General features: G+C 44.1%; 1 protein-coding gene across 10 annotated transcripts in view; it reads left to right on the plus strand.

Moving 5' to 3' along the window:
- Smarca2 (SWI/SNF related BAF chromatin remodeling complex subunit ATPase 2) overlaps nt 1–23828 on the plus strand; it is a 171897-nt gene that overhangs the window by 105970 nt on the left and 42099 nt on the right. For all 10 annotated transcript variants that reach the window (XM_076561683.1, XM_076561663.1, XM_076561668.1 and 7 more), the window contains 2 exons: nt 3944–4021; nt 8715–8933. In XM_076561683.1, the coding sequence (XP_076417798.1) occupies nt 3944–4021; nt 8715–8933 (297 nt within the window). The remainder of the gene's footprint in view (nt 1–3943; nt 4022–8714; nt 8934–23828) is intronic.

Here is a 23828-nt window from a genome sequence, read left to right on the forward strand (position 1 = left end):
AATTAAAATTTAAATTCTTTTAAGGGTCTTTTTTTATTAATTTTTTAATTGAAAATAGATTTTTTTTCATATAATATATTCTAATTATGGTTCCCTCTCCTCCAGCTCTTCCTAGATCCTCCCCAGCCCCCCACCCACCCAAGTCCACATTGGTTCTTACTCTCTTATTTGTGAGTGGTTATCAGGTGGAGATAGCTTCTGGGTTAGGAATGTGGGCCTGTGTCCACTTGCACTCCCAGCCTGTACAGGCCCTGTTCAAGCTGTTCTGTGAGTTCAGGCCCTGTTCATGCCACTATATTCTCTGTGAGTTCATATGTGTGCCATTCCTGCTGTGTTTAGAAGGCCTGGTTTCCTTGGTGTCCTCTGTCCCCTCTGACTCTTAGAGTCTTTCTACCTCCTCTTCCACAGGCTTCCCTGAACCTTGAGGGAAGGGAATTGATGGAGACATCCCATCTAACACCCAGTGTTCTGAGATTGCTCTCGTTCTCTGCACGTTGTCTGTGGGCCTCTATTTATTCCTCTCATCATCAGAAGAAGCTTTTCTGATGATGGTTGAGCAAGACACTGATCTATGAGTATAGCAGTATGTCATTAGAGTCATTTTGTTGCTATGTTCTTTTAGCAGAACAGGAGTATTTGGTTTTCCCCTAAGGTCTCTAGACTGTTAGTCTCAGGTTCTTGGCCATCCAAGTAGTACTGAGGATAGGTTCCATCTCAAGGAGCGGACCTTAAATTCAGTCAGATATTGGTTGGTTAATCCCACAGACTTTGTAACACTAGTGTGCTAGCCCATCTTGCATACACGTCACCATTGTGGATCACAGCGTTTATAACTGGGTTGGTGTTTACCTTTCTGCCTTGGTATAGCATGCAGAGTACCTGCCAGGACCCTGAACACAAGTCAGTAAAGGTGAAGGCTCTGGGTAGGCACCCCCAGCTTGACTTCTCCATGTTCAGTGAGTTGTGTAGGTGTTATCTTCAGCAAGGGGGCTCTACCATCAATTTGTGGAGAGCAATCAAGTCTTGGAAATATTCTGGGTGTTTGGAAGGTTCTCATGGGGCCCCTTGGCAAACAACTCAATTAGGTGTAGCCCATTTCCAGAACTGGAGTCTTCACTGGGTGATGAGAGATATCCACATAGGGACCCCCACCCACGCCCCCTGTTTTGTGTTGATTCCATTTAGATCACCTTGATATATTTATGCATTTTAGGGTTTCCATATAATCCCCCAAATGGCCCTTAGTTTTAGCTGACCCTCCCTGTATTCTCCCCCTCACCCCTTTTTCCCTTTGCAACCCATTTGACCCTCCTGGTCCAGTCTCTGCCCCCATCTGTCTATAACTACTTTATTTTTCCTTCCCAGGAAGATCCCTCCCTCCCAACTAGACCCTTGCTCCATGCCTGACATCTGTGGTTCTATGGATTATGGCATGACTGGCAAAGGCTTACAAGCTAACATCCATTTATAAGTGATACATATTTGTCTTTTGGGGTCTGGGCTACCTCACTGAGGATGATTTTTTTTTTTTCTAACTCCATCCATTTACCTGGTTCCCTGACCAGTGTGGCCAGCAGGTTTCTCGGGAGAGACTGCCTTGGGTGTTGGTGGGTGAGGTAAAGCTTTAAAGTCTTTCTTACGTAGTCTTCATTTCTGAAATGAGCCTGCATGGCAAGTAGAGACTCATATGTGAAAGAAGCCTGAAATGAATCTTTTTGAAAAGTGAGGCGTGTTTTGCTGTTGTGCCTCCTAATTTCTCTGATATATATATTGGTACCTGTTGACTTTCAGAAAATGATGAGAGATAAAATTGTTCATAGGCACTCAAACATCTGCACACATCTAAAGCCTTTTTAAAATCTTAAATAACTCACCATCTCTGTTTTTTTAAAGTTGAAGATTTGATACAGACTTGGGAGTTAGACTGTCAGGTGCCTTTTGCTTTTGCTTATACACACTGTGGACTAGTGAGATGGCCCAGCAGGTCAAGGTGTTTGCCGCCAAGCCTGCCACACTGTTTGGACCTCAGGACCCACATGTTGGAAGGAGACAACTGACTCCCACAAGCTGTCTTTTGATGTCCATACATACACCATAGCACATGTAGTTCCGTAATAAATAAATACCGAGTAAATAATATAATAAATACATTTCAAATAATAAGTAATGTGATAAAAATATTTAAGCCCCTGTGTTAGATGCCATGAACAGTGACAGAGCATGATGTGGGAAGCGCTGGTCCTCAGCCAGGAGTCTCCCCTGCATTCTTGATGACTTTTTGAAAGGCCTTGTAAAAATGTTTCCTGCCCAAGTGAGATGATGGGCGAGGAAGCCTCGTGTTTGCTAGCCTTCCTAGCCCACCGGGAGAGGCTGCTCTTGCTCAGGCCCACAGTCCACCATGTAGGGCCTACAGGGGAGTTCCATGCCAACTGTTCCTCACTGTCAGCAGCTTGTCGGGACTCCACGTCCCTTCCCGACTCTGACTGTGTCGGGCAGCTGTTCCCAGGCTCTGGTGGTCTATGCCCTGATTGGAAGTCAATGGGGGACCTTTGCAGACTGCAGTGAATGGCTTCTGTCCCAGAAGTCCAGGGCAGCGCAGGGTACCTTGATCACAGCTGGCATGAAGTGTGAGGGTACAAAGAACACAGCAAGAATTCTTGTAAACTTCCTAGACAATTTGTGCTCTGGGGACTCAGGTCTCTGTGAACGGATGTCCTGGCAGTTTCTAGGAGAATCTGCATCTTGCCTGGGGACACCTCTGACCTCCTTGTGTGGGTGGAAAGATGCAGGTGGTTGTATCACAGTGAAGGCAATGGAGACCTCTGTTCACTAGTGCTGTAGCCAGGTACACAATCTGGTAAGGGCTGAGCCCCGTCTCCAGCAAGTCTACCTCCTTGTCATGTGAAATGTAATATTTAGACAGATTGACTTTAATCAAAACATGGGGGTGAATTAAACTGGAAGGGTTTTCAGTAGTAATTATTGTCTTGGGTCATGTACTATATTGAGTTGCATTCATTTCTAAGACTAAGTCCCTGCAGCATGCAAGGTATCTTGGGAGCTGACATCATCTCTCTTAGGCTGCTGGTATTTTTTTAAGATCGTGGAAGCCACAGCATATGGTTTAGTCCCTAAAACCTTGAGAACTGCTGATTTCTGAGAAATTAGCAGATAATGTGCCTTTGTTTAACTGAATATAAAATTTAGGAACTTGTAGGTCTTATGTAATCTTTTTTAAAAAATTTCATTAGATTGTTTTAATTGGGTAGAGTTTGGGGGTATTTTTATATTGATAGTTTTTAATTGTGTCCTAAGTGTAGTTTGAACCACCAGCAACAATAGTGTCTACTGGAAACCATTGATTCAACGTATCTTAAATGTTCCATATTCAGTACCTATGTATGATATATATGGCTTGTCCTCCTACTTAGTGACAGAAACTCATTGTTTTGGGTAAATCTTTGAAAATAAAAACATTCGTGTTTGCAGTATCATCAGTGGAATTAGTAGAATTAACAGTAAGCAGTCATTTCCTGTGGGTTTCTGTAGCTAAGGCTGGCATCCTCCTGTGAAGTACATGTCACGCCTATGTTGCTGATGAGGTCATGGAGGCGGGGAGACATTAAGTAGCTGGCTTTAAAAGTTACAGAAAAGATCCACACCCAGGAGAGCTGGTGTTTCTTAGAGAGCAGATTTCCCGCCCTAGACAGATTTCCTGCTGGAAAGACGGTTTGAAAAGCTCACAAAATACGAATGGCAGGTACTAAACTGAGGGGCCCTTCTCTTCCCTTTCTGTCTGGAGAAACAGGACAGAATACTACCACCACCTCTCTCTCTCTCTCTCTCTCTCTCTCTCTCTCTCTCTCTCTCTCTCTCTCTCTCTCTCTCTCTCTCTCTCGTCTCTGTCCTTAAAGCCTGTTCAATCATTCTGTTTTTAACCCAGGAAGAAGATGAAGTACCCGATGACGAGACCCTGAACCAGATGATTGCTCGCCGGGAAGAAGAGTTTGATCTTTTTATGGTAATGTCACAGGAATCATGGGAAACCACTACCTTCCTCCTGCCCCCCTTTTCTGGTCTCCAGGATGCCTGCAGCCTGCATACTGGGTAGAACCTTGGTGCTGAAGCCTGTGCGTGTGGGTTGTTGTTTTTTTTTTTATTCAGAGTCTGCAAACTGGCTGGTTTTAGCCTGCAGACATATTGTGATTGGCCCACATAGCAGTTCTTAAAATTTTGCATTTGTTGCCAGCATGAAAAGAATCCTGATTTCTGGCTTCCTTTGGAAAATGAGATGGGCCAGTGTTAGGCCCAAAGCTCTGTATGGAAGCAGTTGGCCAGAGCTGAGTCACAGCCGCACCCTCTGGACAGGCTATATGGTCCACAGTTCACAGGGATCCACTTCTGATCCAGCCAAGCATCAGACTGGACAACAGCCCGTTCTCAGAGCATTCAGCTTGCAGCTGTACCCAAGCCTGCTTCTTCCTAATAGGAGCAGGTGAACAGCAACGGCCCTTCAAACTGTTGCAGGGAAGATACATACAGCCTTTGAGGTGTGTGCACAGGAAGATACGGCCTTGGTTCACAGAGCAAAACCTGCTTCTTGTTAAAGAACCTTTGGTATTTTAGAATCTGTTGTCTATGGCTTTAACCTTGAAGTTCCGGGATATATAGCATCTATAAGTTTCCTAAAACCTCAGTTTGACTTACTTGTGAGGTGTACCACATGCCGCAGTGGTTGGGGAACAAGCCCCATCTGTGAGGGAGGCTGCTCAACAGCTGCAGAATGATGGGTACCACCTTCTTCAGGCTCTTACACTCACTCTTAAATGGCCAGAACAGCCCTGGGCTCGTAACCGTTACGTAAGAGATTATTGAATGGGTGGTGATATTTGCAGTTTCAGGCTTTGTCCGGATGGCAGGACAGATCCGGATGGTGAAGTATAAGGTTCCCTCCAATAGTACTTTCAGTCACCTTGCTCTTCATCTCGGGCCTCTAGCCTGATTGTGGAGAGAAGGAATACGTGTGTACCATAGCTGCTCCATAGCTGTGGTGCAGGAACAGTGAAGGACCCTGATCAGAGGCACCAGTTGGAAAGCCCTGGGCTCTTGGATAATGCACTCTGCCTGAGCAAGACACACAGAGAGGAGGGGGGTATTAAAGGTTCTATTCCTGGTGCTGGGGTTATAAGGTGGAGATGTGAAACCCATTCAGCCTGAAGTTTTTACAAGTTTTGAAGAGAAGCTAGGAATCCACACCGTTAGATGAAATATCAGCGTTAAAGTGTGCAACTAAATTCAGGACTTTCACTAATATTGTTCTATAACATTGTAGGCCAAAGAAAACAGAATTAAGCCAACTATGACCCAATGAGTTTGCAAGCTCTACCTCTTTAAAAAAAAAAAAAAAAAAAAAAAAGCTTAGGAGGGCGTGAGAATAGAGCTAAGGCTGAGCGGATGCTTGTGTTGTTTTTGTGGGGAGTTTATTTATTTGTTTGGATGGCTTTTGTCTAGAGAACACAGATTGTGCCCACACATAATGACTCACAATAAAAGACCATTAACTCTCAGAAAAAACGCAGGCAGCCGTGGCAATAACTGCTGGCCTAGGAAATGTATGTCTTCCCTATCCAGGTGAAGCCACTTTAGAGAGACTGGGCAGAGCATGGGGGTCTCCTGTCACTCTCCACAATCATAAGTTAAATTTTTAAATAGGGAGACACATGAGAAATAAACATCGATCTCTGAGGAATCGCTTACTAGGATGTAGGTGACTAGGGAACCCTGAGGTGAGAGGCTTCCCTGGCGGTGAGTCGACACTGTTGTGGCCTCAGATACTCCCAAATAGATTTGGCTCAGGGATAGGCAGTCCCTGGTGGCCCTGAGATCAGGGAGAAACAGTGCCCCTCATTCCTTCTTTGAAGCTGGACTTCTGTAGAAATTGAAAACCTCAGACAAAAATGGCATGTGTTCAAGGCCGGGTCTTCCTATGACTAGGAAATGAGTATGTGTCCTGGGAAGAACAGGCTTGTAACAGGCCAGACTGCCTAAGGGACAAATGTTCTTTTGTAGGTTTGCCTTAACTTTGTGAGCACTCATGCCTGTGTCTCAAGTGTTAGCATCTCTTTGGGGGAGGGGAGCTATACAGGTTTTTGTTTGGTTTAATTTTCAAAACTTAACTCTCTGGCTACCTTTGACCACTTCGCTGTTCATTAGCACCTCCACCAGGGGGCAGGAAATAGAATTTGACTCCATGCCAGCTACTCTGATGAAAGAGTTTAACTCCTGAGAAAGAAGAAAGGAATGTGAAATGGCCAAGTCTCTGGAGCTCATATCCCTAAAGTCTTTATTTATTATTAAGAATTATTTCTGTGCATCACATTCATAGAGACTTATTTTAATGTATAGATACTGTAATCAAATAGTGTCTTTTAAAGAATGCTTTTTCTTTTAAACAGTGATATTGCTTTCTTCTAAAACCAAGACATCAAATAACTCACCATTTATACTGATAACCTGTGAGTTTTACCTAAAAATTTTATTTGAAAGCATAGCAACATATTCAGATATGTATCTTGCGTATATATGAACAAGAGGCTTTTAGAGGCCATATTTGCCACAAAGGCTAAAAAATAATGTAAATGTTAAGGTTTCTAATAAGGCCTTAAGGTAAATCTATCCATACAGTAATTCAATCAAAAGTTAGTCGTTTAATTCAATACTGACTTAAGATGTTACAGAGGCATTGTGGGAGTAGAATCTCTAGAGAGAGACACAATCGTTTGGACTTGCAACTTATATTTAATTGAATCTACCTTTCTTTAAAAAAAATCATGTATATGGCTTATTTTTATTAATATAAAAAATAAGACTCTCCATTTGTCAACCTACTGTGGTCATTTCACAAGCTCTGGTCTAGGAATCTGGAATTATCTAGCTAGAACTTGAAGTGGCAGCATTTTGTTACAGGGTAGGTCATGGGGAGATTTCGTTCTTACTGGTTATCTGATAGCTCTTAGGAGGTTGCCTCATGCAACCTCTGGCTGGGTCCTGCCTTAAAGAAAGCCTCCCATCGCCCGTTGCCAAGCTTCCATCTGTTTCTGAGCCAGGCATTAGATGGCTGGATTAAGTCTAGCATCGCAAGCTAAGTATAGCAAGAGAGAGCAGAGCAGCCACATTTATCCACCAATGGGATGCCCCCGTGCCCCAAGCTTATCCTGTCCTGCAGACAGAATGATTTCCAGAAATGTTAAAGCATAGTTTAAGGAGCTTTGACCCTTAATTTTTAAGTCACATTTGGGTTCAAGTAGCAAATATTTCCTTCACATTCTATCAGTTTCAGCTTTTAAGAAAAAAAAAAGTCATTTACTTAGGGTGAGACAGGATTTCTAAGGAGAAAGTGAGAGGTGGAGGCACAAGCTGCTGAAGGCCACCAAGGGAAGCCGTTTCACATGTATCTTGGCCAGTTGAGAAGAGGCTGACTTTGAGGTGATGTCTGTTGTATTTTCCTAAGAGCTGAACTTTTAAAAAGCAAAGAATTGAGGAGTATGTTCCTTTCCTACCCCTCACTGTGTACTGCGAAGTTGATATATTGGTGACAGCTGTAAACATCCATGTCCCCTCGACATGTAACGTTGGGAGGTACCTGGGTCACTGATTCCCTCCCCCTAAATGTTTTTCCCTGTTTGATTAAAATCGCAAATATTCTTACTCAAGGTTAATATCCTTAGTAGAATATATATATATATGTATAATATATATACAGACACATATATATAATATATGTATGTGTGTATATATATATATATGCTCAAAGAATTCACTTGTTTGGGGGAAGCAATAAATTATACATTTGTTTCCCCATATGTTTATCTTGAATATAGCATGTGCATGCCCCAGCACATGTGTGGAAGTCAAAGGACAACTTGCTGAATGAATTCTTTCCTTCTGTCATATTATGTAGGTCTCAGAGACGGAACTCGGGTCTTCAGGCTTGGCAGCAAGCACCTTCACTCACTGAGGCATCCTATGGGCCCAGGGCTCACATTTTTTAAAATGCATTCTCCTTTGAATTTTCTCACTGTTACTTAAGGTGGAGTTTTGCGCACACATAGGATAAGAAGATAGGCTAAGAAGAGTATTGGTGAAATTATTAAGGCCACTCCACATAGTTAAAAGGGAGATTTATTTAATGGCGTAACTTACAAATGAAGGGATAGGTAGGTGGCGAGTTTTGGGAAAGACGCAGGGATGTCCGGCGGTGTTCTCTGGAGAACTCTCCTCGGTCTACCTCTAGCGTCGTTGGTCCAAGCAGGAAGAGAGCGCAGCGCATCCTGATCTCAGGTCTTCAGGGCCCTCCCGTGGCCCCACCTTGTAGGCGTGATAATTACTGAAGCCTCAATGGGGGTGGGAACTTCCAGATCAAAGCTGGGATGGCTGCCCACTTCAGAAGAGGGTATTTTCTTTAATGTAAAAATAAATTCAAATGGTGGGTATAGAGGTAGAAGGAGATTCAACACGTTGAAATCAACTAGTTTATCCTAGTTGGCTTGCTCCAGTTCATGTCGACACTGTGCTTTAAAGATGAGCTAGAGCAAGCCAGCTAGGATAAAAAGGACAGAAAAGGATATGTCTGCAGTGGAAGACAACTTCTGAAGATTAAGTTCTGTCCCACAGAGTCCTCTTCCCTCTGGTGACACTGTTATCCCTGTCCCCAGCGCATGGACATGGACCGGAGGAGGGAGGATGCCAGAAATCCAAAGCGTAAGCCTCGCCTGATGGAGGAGGATGAGCTGCCTTCCTGGATTATTAAGGATGATGCCGAAGTGGAGAGGCTCACCTGTGAAGAAGAGGAGGAGAAGATATTTGGTAGAGGTTCTCGCCAGCGCCGGGATGTGGACTACAGCGACGCCCTCACCGAGAAGCAGTGGCTCCGGGTAGGTGTGGCTTTTTCAACTCACTCGGTGGCTGGAGTGTTGTTCTCTGTGACTTGGCTGAAATTCTTTGCTGTGGTAGAGTTGCTGGTGGCAGGGCCCAGGCTCCTGAACATTGAAGGTCATGGTCACTCTGTGTTTCCAGGCGATGCTTGGGGAAAAAATAGAGTGGAGCGTTTTTTGGTTGTTTTTTTTTTTTTTTTTTTTTTTTTTTTTTGCTAGAGGAGAACTGGCCTTATGAAGTAAGGATTACTAGGGCTGTGAGACACATTAATGTTTTACGGTCAATTGTCTGGCCATGCCTCACTTTCTCAAAATGGATGAGGAGGCCTTAGAGATCTTTTTAATTGTTCCCCTTATTTCATGGTCTTTAATCGTGGATTTATTTCTGCATGGCCTGCACAGAGAGTTCAGGGGTGACATTGTTTTCTAGCTCTGTGATTTCATGGTTGCTGCATATTTAGATATGGAAGGTCCTTTGTACTATTTGGTTTTGATGAAGAAGGTGAAGACCAGAGAATGTGGGTGATAATTCAGTGGCTACCTGATATGTTTGCATGTGCAATATCGGCCTGGCTTGACTTATCTGTGTTAAACACCAATGATACCTGGACCAGAATCAATGATGGTTGGGGGGAAAATGTTTGTGAAGATTTTTTTCTCTTCAGAAAGTGGTAATTTCTCATTTTGATTGGGGACTAAAATTGCACAATGTTCTTTTGAGACCCCAGAAATATCACTATGGTCATGGCAGCCATGTGTGGCAATGTTATGGCTAGTGGAGTTCTTTCATTCAGAGGTTTAGCTGTCCTTTCCATTCTTTTGAGCAGACTTAGTACCTAACAGGCAGAACAGCCTGGGACATGCTTTCCAGACAAGGCCAGCAAGCAAGCACTGGAAATAGTATGCACATTTGGGTAAAAACCAAACTGAACAGAAGCCAGAGTTGGGCACCATCCATTTTCTCAGAGGGGATATAATTCCCATGCTTTGTGAGCCAAGGATTTCAAGGCCTGGGTCCTAACAGGGGAGAGAGGAACTGGGAAGGGTTTTGAGATTGGCTATCTGAGGCAGATGGTCGTGGTACCACTTGAGGGACGATTATCTATCTGGTGGTGTTGCGTTATGACAGGGATGTGACCTGAGTTTCGAAAAGATGGTGTCTGTGGGATTCTACAGCATGAACTAAGAAGGCATCACTCATGTTTATGGTTGAACAATTGCATGTAAAATGTAACTTGTGTATGGACCCAGTCAAGGATTAGGGTATCCTCAGAATACAGCTCTATGAATTCCTTTTGTTTGGATGTTAAGGTTGAAGTTGTATAATTAAGACTCATCCTACAATGTAAGGTTTTGTTTAATATTCATTTCTGAGCTTGGGAAAATTGGATTTCCTTTCTCTTTATTTAAGCAATATATTAGTCACCTGGAATGTTATTACAGGAGATGAAAGAATCATAGTCTAGGCCCACGTTTTAAAATCAATTCTTTTTGATATGAGTAATCCCCAGATGTGATAGGCAAGATAGCCCTGTTTATTGGTCAAGATTATAACCGAACTTATCTTTTGTTTTATAATCATAGTGAGTTACTCTTAAGAAGAATGGCAGCATTAATCTTGGGAAGCCTTCATGTTAGGATAGCGTCTCATCATTTACTATATCCCTTAGTACCCCACATGTAAAGCAACTTAGTGAGCGATTGTGGAAATGAACTATAGTCTTAGGAAAGTGAAAGTTACTGACTTCCCAGTGGTGCTTGGAGGGCGTTCTTAGTGTGTGCAGCAGACTCCTGTTTTATCCACCACAGGCACATTTCAAAACAGAAAACTAGTCCATCCTAAAGAACTAATTCCTCAGTGGAAACTGATATTTATGACCTTTATCCCTAAGGTACCTCACAATGTGTCCAGTCATCCAAGAGGACTGAAGCTGTTCTTAGTACAGCTTTAGTGGAATGTACCTTTTCGGCAGTCCTTTTGAAAACTGTATTTCATATTCTGTATGGTCTGCTTGCTGTTAAGTAAAGACACCTGACCCCTTGACCCAAACCCTTGTGAAAAAATGGATACTTAACTGTCATTTGATGTTGTTATTGACCCAGGAGCAATCCTGTTTAATACAAGGCTAGCAAGCCTTTTCTGTTATCAAATGAAATGGAGGGGTTTCTTAGGGGCCTGGGTGTGGAGAGATGTTCTGTATTGCTGGCGATTGCCATGCTGAGTCCTCACAGCCAATGCGGCCTTGAGAGGGAGACTGGCAGGCATTACAGAGTAAGATATGCTCCAACAAGGCTGAAATCATTCTTTTTCCTGGCAACACTGTAGAAGGCCAGCTTCTGGAAGGTGCATAGAATCCCAGAGTCAGAAGACGGATGAATGGAGCTGCAACCATCCCGTGCCCGGCCCACACTCTAGTGCCCATGCCAAGAGGCTGGCTGGCCCTCAAAGACAGCACACTGTCTTGTTGTCTTCAGAACCCCCTGAAGTTCAAGGTCAGCCTTGATGACTGGTTCTTCCTCTTTTTGGACAGAATTCTCTTTCCCTATCATTCCTCCCTGACCTTGATTTTCTGCCCTGGAAAGAACAGAACAATGTGTTTTCTGTCTTTACACCACAGCCCCATGGGCAAAATGTTAGAGGACTCAGGTTTAGTCGGGCCTGAACTTCCCAGCCCTGCTCTTTTGATCTTTATCCTTCAAGGCTCAGTTCATTGGTTGTTTCAGAAGATCAACACTAATTGCACATCCCTTTGCCCTCCGTCACAGCACCATCCCAGTTTCCCAGCATCCTCAGTCATTGTCCGACTTCCTGTATGGTTGGTAAGCCGGATCTGGAGCGATACCTCATTAGAATTTAGGACTTCCATGTGCAGCTATTAAGTGCCACTGGTTGCCACAGTGAAACAGACTGTAGGGTAGAGTGTAGATCCAGGTTCTGGCCCCTACCATAGCAACCTAAATACACCAATCTGGAAACCTATCCCAAAACATAAGTTGGGGTCATTTCTCAGGCATAAAACATCCGTGCTGACGGTTCCTGGGGGAGGGCCCTTGTTCTCCATGACGTTCTTCAGGTAGCCAGGTGTTTGGAGCCCCTGCTTGCTTGGGCAGCCCCTGTCCACATGAGCAGGAAGACAGGGAAACGGCATGCTGCAGGGCTGTAGGAACCGATGCTTGTGCCTCACCTGCCCCACACACTTACACTTACATCCCGATGTGTGGGCCTCCTTCATGTGGCCACCCCAGCTGTCTACAGAACAGAGGGACATTTGCGCCCGTGAGCCCAGGAGGGCACAGCAAAGCTTTGATGAACACCTAGCAGTCTCCACCTCAGCATACTCGGATAAATGTAAACGGTATTACTGCTTTCCTGACACATACAGTTTCGTCACAAACAGGTTGTATTCTGTAATTTGGAATATGCCAAAAATTCCCACAGAATCCTGGAGAGAGTTGGTTTAGTTGGAAGACTTAAAAAAAATTTTTTTTTTCTTGATTCATAATCTTTTAAATGAGGAGGATCACAATTTCAAACACAGCTTGGTTTTTTTTTTTTTTAAATAAAGTATTTTAAGTAGATTTAAAATCCATTTCCATTGAAACATAAATGCTGTCAGTGGTAGGCAGTTTCTCAGTCTCGGATTAACTTCATCTTTGGTAGTGGTCCATATAATGTCCCCTTACCCAATGGGCCAACCTGGGGTCATCCATCACATCATCCTTCCCAAGATGGTGTCTGGGTAAAGATGGAAGCTGCTGTTTAAGAATGACCTTGGTGGCATGCATCTTGGTTCTTCCCACCCATGAGTCTCTGTGAGAGTTGGTACAAGGCTGATGGGCTACTGTTATCCCCGGAGGTTGTGAAGCCTCCAATTTTTAGGCTCTGATGATTGGGCAGGCCCAGGAGCTTTTTAAAAACAAATGGTATGGAATGTCTGACATTTACAGACTTTTGTATTAGTGTATGACCATATGAAAGACATAGTGAGAGATTGTCCTAGAAGAAGCTGAAGGTCAAGTCCCATTAGCTTCCTGGGGAACATAACTCTGAGCATGCCTTTCCACCTGCAACACCCTGTGGGATTTTGTTGTCTTCTGAAGACTTATTTCATCTACTTACATGTGTTTATATGAGTGTATGTGCACATATGTGTGTGTGTATGTGTGTGTGTGTGTGTGTGTGTGTGTGTGTGTGTGTGTGTGTGTGTGAATGTGTATCCATATGTACATATGCAGGCTAGAAAAGGGTATCAGATCCCAGGGAACTAGAATTACATCATAGGGATGACCAGTTTGTGACACAGGTACCAGCATATGAACTCTGGTTCTCATGATTATACAGCAAGCACTCTTAGCCACTAAGCCATCTCTGCAGACCCTACCTCAAGTTTTGACTCTGAAGGGACAATATTTCATGTCAGCCCCAACAGCAGTTCAGTGCTGCCTCGGACTCTACAAGATCCAGGGGTACAATCCCCAGTAAGATTGCCTGTAACTTCAGGTACCAGCCACACTTTGGGAGGCCCAAGGGTCCCATGCCTTCTCCTGATTGGCTTAGAGGCTTCCATGAGCTCTTCAGATTCTTTGTTTACTAGAGTGGCTTGCAAAACTTGGTAAAATATTCCTGCAGCTCTAGTTTAATGATGATGTATATGAACCAAATGAAGACAGGCAGATTTTCCTCACCTTTACATGTATATTTAAGGTGCCTTCGTCTCCCACCACATCAGTGGGTACTTCAAACAGGAAGTCCACGGACCTTCAGTGGTCAGGGTGTGTTCATTAATTGGGGTTCTCTAGAGTCATAGAACTTATGGTATTATGGTATGAATCTCTCTCTCTCTCTCTCTCTCTCTCTCTCTCTCTATATATATATATATATATATATATATATGAATGTATGTATATATATGTTGATTGGACTGACTTACAGACTACAGTCCAGCAATGGCTAGTTGTGAATGAAAAGTCCAAGAATCTAGTAGCTGCTCTGTCTTAGCTGGTATTCTGTATGTGCTGGAATCCTGAAGAAGTAGGCTCCAATGCCAGTGAAGAAATGGATGTGCTGACAAGATGAGGGCAAGCAGGCGAAGAAGGAACCTTTCCTTCTTCCATTGTCCCTATATAGGCTTTAACAGAAGGTGTGGCCCAGATTAAATGTGTGCCTTTCAGCCTCAAGGTCTGGATGAAAGGCATGTTGTCTTCTTGCCTCAACATCTGGATCACAAGTGTGCCCTCCATTTCTGGATTGTAATTCATTCCAGATACAATCAAGTTGACAGTCAAGAATAGCCATCACAGTGTATAGTAGAGCTTCATTAAGTGGATGTGATTGATGAAACCATTGGCCAATGACTGACTTCAGTCTCCAAGCTCTTTGGCCTCTCTGGAGATCAGGCTCAATGTTATGGTTTGAGTGTGATATGTCATTCCAAAAGCCTGTGTATTGAAGACCTAGTCCCCAGCTGGTGGAGCCATCCATTGAGAGGCCATTGTAACATGAGGTCTTTTATTTCACCAGTGTGTTAATCCACTGATGGGTTCATAAAACGGCATTATTGGGAGCTGGTGGTACCTAAGGTCTAACCAGAGGAAAGATGGTCAACATGGTATGCCTTGTCCTCAGCATCTTTCTGTATGGCCCTCTGCTTCCTGGTTGCCATGAGGCAAGCAACTGTGTTGCACCACACCCTTTCACCAGACTACTGGCCCAGAAGCAACAGCCATGTAACCATGATCTGAAATCTTTGACATTGGGAGCCAGAGTAAGCCTTTCTTCCTTTAAACCTTCTGATATGTTTCCCAGCACAGAGAAGCCCACTAACATATAAGCCAAGGTTCCAGCACTCTAGTCATGTTGTTGATCTTCTGTGACCAGCCCTAACCAAAGCTCCCCAGAAGTCGCATAGTAAAGACACTCCTGTCACTTGGGAAATGCCAAGGATGTAGATGCCCCGTGCTAGGAACCTAGAGGTAAATGAGCAAGAATATCCAGCAGGTAGCACTGTCTTCAGGCCTGACTCTTAAGCTAGCCCCGAGGCCATGCCCTAGGGGCTGGTACTTCAAGGTCATATAGGTGGAACAGATACCCACTACACCTGACCTCTGCCTCTCTCATGGAAGGAGGCTCTCCATCTGACCCTCCTCTCAGACAGCAACTTCCTGGGAGAGTGCTCCATGCGGGGTCTCTAGTGCCATCCGGAGTAGTCCCCACCTGCCCTGACATCTGAATTGGGGTGGGCCTTTGGAACTGAAGAAATTCTGCGATGGGACCCAAAGGGTTTTCTTCTTCTTGAGCATAAACGAACCAAGAGACAAAGGAGAGGGGAGGGGCTTAGTACTGCACCACTGAGGACTCTACTGAGGTTAATTTTCCAAGTAGAACCTTCAGAACAAAGAAAGCAGTGGCTTTGATTGGGGAAGTCTATTCATAGGGGTAGACATCACCATGTGTAGAGACACAGACACTTCTGAGCATGCTAGGTTTGGGGTCATTTACATGTTCAAGTAAAAGGTGGTGGGCACATTCTAGAGCATGTTCAGCTCAGGGTCATCACCACATGTTTAAAAGAGAAGATGATGCACACAAATAGAGAATTTAGTGTTATTCTGAGCACACTTTTCCCCAGGTCACCTAAATTAAATGACTTGATGGTTTGGGCTGTCTCCTTCTAAGATTCTTGAAGAACCTATATTAATAACTGTGTTGTTGTTGTTGATGATGATGGTGGTGATGATAATGATGATGGTGATGATGGTGGTGATGATGATGGTGATGATGATGATGATGGTGGTGGTGATGATGGTGATGGTGATGATGAAAACACCTGACAGAAGCAGCCTGAGGGAGGAGAGGTTTATTCAGGCTCAGAGTTCAGGAAGTATGGTCCATCCTGGTGGAGGATACTACTGCTAGGTTGAATTTAGCTGCAACAGCTAGGCTTGCCACAGGTCGCATCCCATGGCAATCCAGAAGCAGAGAGCTCCAGCAGAGCAGAGATGGGATAGCCTTGAAGCCTGAGGCTCTGGCACCCTACATCAGCCAGCTAGGCTCTCTGTCTCAAAGGTGCCAAATTCCCATCAGCTGTGGACCACACATGTCCCCATAAAGGAAGCATTCACATTAAGACAGTGTCCGTCTTAGCTGAAGTAACAAAGAAATACTACTTTAAAGGCATGTCTTTTCAAAGGCCAGCAGCCACACTAGCTGCTTCACAGCCCTTGGGAAGGCCTGCCTCACCTAATGGCTAACAGCTTCTCCCTCCTGGAGAGGTCTGGTTGGTGTTAGTGTATGCTGATGGGCTCCCATTGCTGGTTTGCAAAGCAAAGGCATTATTTGCCTCTGTGCACTGACCTTATCCTCATTGTTTTGTAAGACAATGGATCTCCTTCTTGCACAGGGGATGGAACAACTAGAATGTGTGGAAAGGCATATTAATGTGACTAAAAGACATTCTAACAGTGAGTATTTGGCTGCTTCTTCAGGGTTTACTCAAGGTGTTAACAGTGCGGCATCAGTCAGTAAACTTGCATGTGTCTATGTGTGCTCATGATGTAATTGATGTCTTGATAATTTCTTGGAAAAAGTATGTATCTTATGTGTGAGAGCAGGCATTCCATTTACCGTATTGGCAGAGACTTGTGATGAGGCAGTGGATAGGTCAGGGCTTTTCATTTGACTTCAGCCATGTGTGTTTCACCCGAGATGTGTCTGGCATTGTAATGCAGGCATTGTTCTGGAGGACGGGGACTTGATCAAGTTGGGGTTACTGCAAAGCTAAAGGGTGAGCTAACGGTGATTTCTGGAAGGCTTTGCTCTGTTCTTCCTGTCCTTTTGGTCTTTGTGCCAAGTTCAAAATGCTTCCCTTCCTTAAAACGCTTCGTGATAACCTGGAATTTGTTTAATTGCTGAGTTGAGTGATTTTTGCCCCACAGCACTTGGAGATAATTGGAATGTGATGTAGATTATGTGCTCTGTATAATATGTAATTACAGCTGGGTGGAGACAGCAAATTTTGGGAAGCATACCTTTATCACACAGTGGATTTGATGTCTTGAAAATATGGTCTTGAAAAGTCCCTTTTACCTGATCCCAAAATGCACCCCCTTTCCTTTCCAGTAGTCTGTTTCAGTACTCTCCCACTCCATTCCCCCACCTACCCCTAGCACAGGGAAATCTCCCAGGAATCTACAAGGATGACCCCAGTTAAGACTCCTAGCAGTGGCCTGAACTGGCCTTCTCCTGTGACCAGATGGGTGCCTAGGCCAATTGTCATCAGAGAGGCGTCATCCAGCAACTGATGGGAACAGATGCAGACTCACAGCCAAACATTAGGCCAAGTTAGGAGAATCCTGCAGAAGAGGAGAAAAGATCATAGGAGCCAGAGGGGTCAAGGACACAAGAAAACTCATAGAATCAACTAACCTGGGCTCACAGGGGCTCACAGAGACTGAACCAACAACCATGGAGTCTGCATGGGACTGACCTAGGCAGTCTGCATATATGTTACAGTTGTATAGCTTGGGTCTTTTGTGGAACTCTTAACAGTGGGAACAGGGGCTGTCTCTGACTCTTTGACAGGCTTTTGAGACCCTACTCCTCATACCGGGTCACCTTGACCAGCCTTAATATATGGGGAGGTGCTTAGTCTTACTTCAGCTTGATAAGCCATGTTCTGTTGATACCTGGGAGACCTGTCCTCTCCTAAACAGAAACCGAGGAAGAGTCAATTAGGAGAGTGGAAAAAGAGGGGGGTTGCAGGGAGGGGAGGGAGGGAAAACTGTGACCCAGATGTTAATAAATCAATAAATTTATTTATTGATTTATTTTTAAGTCCCACTTAACAGGTTGGGGATTTATCTCAGTAATAGAGCACTTGCCCAGCAAGTGTGAGGCCCTGGGTTTGGTCTGGGGGTAGAGTGAGGTGGGGGCCGGGGGGAGGTTAAAAATTTTGGTGTGAAATCCACAAAGAATCAATAAAAAATTAAATTGGGGGGGAAAAAAAGTCCTACTTAACTTGCTTCGTATGCCTGTGAACTTCCCAGGGCCTGTTTGCTGTGGGGTCTTTATAACTCTGTGGATGAAGTTGTCTACACAGGCTTCTGGCACTGAAGGACAATGCCCTTGGTTTTGTAATGATGCCCTGAGGAGTTAGACCCCAATAAGTACTTTGCAATGTGATGTTGATGCGGCCAGTTGGTAACAGAGGCGCTGTCAGATCCAGAAAATTTCAAATGGAGCTTCTCAAGAGGAAAGGAGGACCCACGGCTTTCCTTTTTTTTTTTTTTTTTTTGATAAATCTGTTACCAGATGAGAGTAGGAGTTTCTCGTGATTTTTGTGCCCAGAGGGGGGGTTCCCATGATCTCATCTGCTGCCCGTGAAGAGGTCTTTGAGAGCGTTCTTTCCCCAAAGCCTGGTATAAAGGCAAGAGAATGAAGGACTCTTCAGATATATAACAGTGGAGCGCATAATCAGTACATCAGATGTAAACCTCTTCATGGAGTTCACTCTGGCATTTTAAAAGCCCTGAGGTGCCAGCCAGCCTGCAAACACAGACAGGACAGATCCCTGTACTTGGCCACTCAACACAGGCTGCCAAGGTTCCAAACTCTAGAAGGGAGAAGGTGGGACGTGTCCCTGAAGATTTCAGTCATAAAGTACCAGAAAAAAATACATACACAAGGCAGGGTGGGTGGTTAAGCACGCCTTCACTCCCAGCACTCAGGAGGCCGAGGCAGGCGAGTCTCTATGAGTTCAAGGCCGCTGGTCTACAGAGCAAGTTTCAGGCCAGGGCTACAGAGAGAACCTGTGTCTCAAAAAACTTTAAAAAACAAAAAACAGAAAACAAAACAAACAAACAAAAAATTAACAAAAATATACAGAAAACTAAGAGGTTGGGGGTTTCAAATTATATATTTGGAATTCTGCTGAAATACATCAGAAGTAATAAAAGCTCCCAGGTATGAAGAGGGAGACTGGGAACTCTCTGGAAGTATTTGAAACAAGATAACATCTCTGTTTGGGCTGGATGAAGTATGATCCACTCCAAATCAGAGACAGTCTGGAGTCTCTTAGCTATATTTTGGCTGAGAACATCTGTGATTCTGGGAAATGCAATTTTTCTCTAAAAATATTTTATCTTATGCTAGTAAGATTTCCTGGATACTTTATCTAAAGCGTAATGTAGACATATATAACACTTTTAATATTTCCCTGCTTTTGTTTGTTACTTTAAATAATCTCCTTTATTTTGTTTTTAAGATACAAGACTTAAAAGAATTGACCTTTTACTTTTTTTTTTTAATTCCATTTAACTTTTAAAATTAGGTCATCCAATTTACTAGGGCAGAATTTTCTAGCAAGCTGCATTTCCGTTTTTATACACAAGGGAGAGCTACGGCCCTAGAAAATAGATTTAGACTTCACTGCATTCCAGGTTCTGCTTTAGGATGGAAGTCCTGAACTAATTAGCGGCGCTAAAAGTCATGAATTGTTTGGGAGAAATACCTGACAGTAGTCAAGGAATTGTAATAACTTCCAACAGCTTTTATTGTCTATCTGCCGGCCAGATTGCTCGAACCAGCTGTGTGAGTTCAGCAGGGTAAGGAATCGTCCTCAGAGGGCCGACCAAAATACTAAAGGTTGAGAGGCGGGAGAGACTGTGGTGAATGCTTGATTTTATTATTATTATTTTTTTAACCTTAATGTCTAGAATTTCTGGACTTGAATTTTATTGTTAGAAATCAGGACTTAGCTCCCAAATCAAACTCAGTCATCAAAAATAACGGTGGAAAATTGCCCTGGTCCTACAGGTACAAAGGAGACCCAGTAAGTTCAGATTCTCTTGAGATGAAGGGGGAAAAAAATCCCATTTATTCCTGTAGATAAAGGAAAAAAATGGAAACGTGTCTATATTTTCAAATCAAGATTTAGTGTTTAATCTTGTTGTATTTTTTTATTTAAAATTAATAAGGTGAGATGACAAAGTCTTTATCTTACAGACGAGCAGATGTCTGAGTCTGAGGCCAGCCTTGTCTATATAGCAGGTTCCAGGCCAGTCAAGGCAGCATAGTAAGACTTTGTCTCAAACAAAACAAAACAAAACAAAAAACAAACAAATCCCCATACAACCCAAACAAATCAATAAAGAGTCTTCATCCTTGGTAAGGGTTGGGGCCAGCACCGTGTAGGGAGAGTAAATTGGGGCAGGGTGACTCCATTTTCCCTGTGTCTAAGTGTCTGGATGGGCTGAGATGAGCTGCCACTTAATGCCACTTTCCCTGAGGAGCTGAGAACATAAGTCATGAGATCCGCCAAGGGTTCAATTCCACTTCATGCCCCCGGTACCCTTTGAACCTCTGGGAGCTTTCTTGGTTCTTTTTTATAACATGGTCCATGAAGAGGTAGTCTGTGTACACAGGATCATAAAATAGGAGAGTTTGCTTGTAAGAAAAATATTTAAATGTTTCGGAGAAAGTCCTAACACGTAATAGAAGAGAACAATTCTGTTGTGTGTCCTGAAGACAAGGTTTAGGATGACAGGAGAAAGATTAAAGTAGGGGATTCCTCCTCCTCCTCCTCACTGATGGGATGAAGCAGGATGGCAGTGGTGTGTCTGCTTACTGAAGGTGTGACAGACAGCATCTGGCGACAGACTTACCCAACTCAAGCCAGCTAACCTACATTCACCCAGCTGTTAACTAGCTCTATCTAGTTTTCTCCCGTTTGCCTATACTGACTCGGCCAATGATGATCTTTACTTCTGGTTTCTCCTTAGCCCATGCTTACGGAAAGAATATGGGGGCGTAGCAGCCATAGCGTGTGGGTCCTGGCCTGCCATATTTACCTACGTTAAGTGGTCTTTGACACGCCTTTCCCCAGTGTGAGGATGGCAAGGAAAACTTGGCTTCCTTCCTGCAGAAAATGGCAGAAGAGCCAGAACCTGCATGTATTGCAGACAGTTCTCAGACTCCAAGCCCGCAGAACCGTGAAAAGTACATGTATGCTGTCTGTAAGCTCTTATTTTGTGGTCTCCAAGAAAAGAAAAGAAGAGAAGAGAAAAGAAAAAAAAGCAGAGCAATACTAAGAAAGCAATTGAGTGTAGGCGCCGGCTTATGATTGTGGAAGCTGAGACTCCTCTGAGGTGTTGGCTATCAGCTAGGACACAGGACAGCCAGTGATGTGACTTAGTCCAAATCTGACACTCCAAGCACCAGAGTAGCAACATCGCTGATGTAAATCCTGGACTCCAGAGGCCCGAGAATCAGGAATCCGGTACCCAGTGTCCAGGGGCAGAAGATGAATTGCATGGCTGGAAAAGAGAATCCTTGTTTTCTCTTGCCTCTTTTTCTCCAACGGCCTCAGTAGATTGGATAGAGAGCGTCACATTGGTGGTTTTACTGATGAAAAAGCTTATTGCTTATTTCAGAAACACAGTCACAAACATGTTCCCGAATAGTCACAGCCAGCCATGTGAACATCCCTCTGTGCTCTCAGGTTGACATACCATCACGTTAGTGTGACCCCTCCCCGCTCCCCGGGCTGCCCCATCCCTGCCTGGTACTTTGTTATTCCGACTCAAACTAGGATGTGGGTCATCTGCAGCTATGATGTGTGGAGCCTTTCCATTCATTGTCTAAAGGGAACCTCCAAAGTCCCAGGAAGCTGTGGTTGCTTTGCTGTTTATTGCGATTTATTTTTTTAAAAAAACATAATGATCCCCTCCTGCTTTGTCATCCATGAGCAAATGAACAAGAACTATATAGAAGCAGATTCACAACGATCACGTACTGAAGATGGATTCCGTTGAGCCGGGGAGATGTATTTGGATGTGGGCAGTGTGTTAAGTTGTTAACTCTCACAGTCACAGCTGGCCAGATTTATTAATGCAATTAAGAGCCGGACTTGAGAGGTGCTCCTAGCAATGATATTGCAAGTTAGCCACCTGCAAGGACTGTTAAAGAATGGATCTTCAAGCATACATACAGAAAGTGAGAATTGGCAGGGGCGAAAAGATAGGTTTGTAACTGTTCAGGAAACGAGCAGGCTTTAAACAACATGTATTCTGCACGATGCTAGCACGTCAGTGTCACCCCTCTGGGAATGGTATCTAAGTATCCCCTCCTGCAGTTCAGACTGGTAGAGGAGGAAAGGGCTGCTGTCTCTTAGGTCTGGGTTTGTCTTCCTGCTGCTGTTGAGAGACTCCAGCCTTCCCAACAGCAACGGCTGGATGTGTGTCACCTGTCAGCGCTGTTTGGCCTTGAGGGAAGGAGAAATACAGCCCACAGATTCGCTGACAAAAGAAACAGGAGCTTGAGTGCAGAGTAATGAAGACTGGAGCTTGTGACATCTTCAGACTCTCTCTATGTTGCCCAGAGGATTCAGAAGGAACCTTCTAGAAAGAATACGTACTCTGAGCACCCCACCTGCATCCCCCCACACCCCACCGTAGCTAGCCATTGGGGAATGGAACCCAGATACTCGTACATGATCTGTAAGGCCATGGCCTTCTGCTCCTTTACTCTTCAGCAGCTGGTCCACAGGACTGTCCTTCTGGTCCTCCACACCCTCCTTCCCAGGTCTTCACTCCTTGTCCAGATGAGCTCTACAAGAGACCCCCCTCCTGGCCCCCCTTGCTGAATGGTGCTTGTTACTGTCCCTGCCTAAAGGATACCTTCCTGTTCTCCCCCATCAGTCCCAAGCTCCCGGGACAGCCTGGTGTATCCCAAACTGGAGCATCACCACCCTCATAGCAAGCCCTTGATAAATGTGTGAATATGTGGATGTGGTACAGGCAGTGAGGAGAGGAGGTTTGGCTGCAGCCCTTATCCTTTTGGCAAAGCCAGGAGAACGATGTGTTTTCTTTCTGCTAATGCAAGTCAAGGTAGACAGGCGTTGCCAGCGTCTCTCCAATGCCATCCTAGTGATCCATGCCTTCTTTTGACACAGAAGTGCCCTTGCACTTTTCAAAGATGTGAAGGCTCCAATATCTTTTCAGAAAGCATGGATGGGAATTATTTAAAAATGCACATGAAGAACAATCAATTATTGCTTCTGCCTAGCTACGTTCTAGAAATCCTACTAGATTCTCCACCAGCTACCTTCTAACTTGAACTCCTTCTCAGCAAAAGCTGGATTCATCTCAGCTACCTTAAAACTAAAAACACTGAGCACTAAATGAACTGAATACTCCTCTTTTCATTTCCTGCAAGCGTCACGTATGAGTGTGTGGATTGGAAGTGTAACACCATGATGCTTTCTCTATGGCTTCCTCCCTCTTTCCCACTAGAGAATGAATTGTCAGAATCAAGGAAATCCATGACATTTTGCTTTAGACAAAGCTTGATTTTTATGCTGCTGTCCCTGATGAAATATAATACTGAAGGTCACCATGCTCTCAGAGCCCATCACAGAAATCACATTCCTAACATGTGTGATACTGTTTTTGTTTTTGTTCTTTTGTTTTTTTAAGATTAGCTTGCATTTGAACCTTGTAGAATCTTTTTACAAAGACTGTTTTAAAAATTGATCCTATGAGACTGCTAGTGCCTCTTCCTCTACTCTGCTGTGGCTTCTGATGGCATAGTGGGGCAATGTGGACCAGACAGCTGGATCACTGTGTGATAGATAAATAGATCTTTACTGCCTAGTGACTCAGGCTCCCTGTCTGTACACTGGAGTCATGAAATGGGGGTAGGGGTAGACAGAAAGCTTCCATCCTGCCTTGTGATTTTTCAGCGTTGCCTTTGGTGACCACAGGAGGGATGATCCAGGCTTGTCCTGGGCCACCTCCAATCCTGTGAGACTCAGTTCTCAGGGACTAAGACTCGGAGATGTTTCTTTGTTATTGTTGTTCTTCTTGACCGTGTAGAGTGTGACAAGGGTGCTCTGTTGT

Source organism: Peromyscus maniculatus, chromosome 1 (assembly GCF_049852395.1).
Source record: "Peromyscus maniculatus bairdii isolate BWxNUB_F1_BW_parent chromosome 1, HU_Pman_BW_mat_3.1, whole genome shotgun sequence".
Classification (NCBI taxonomy): Eukaryota; Metazoa; Chordata; class Mammalia; order Rodentia; family Cricetidae; genus Peromyscus; species Peromyscus maniculatus.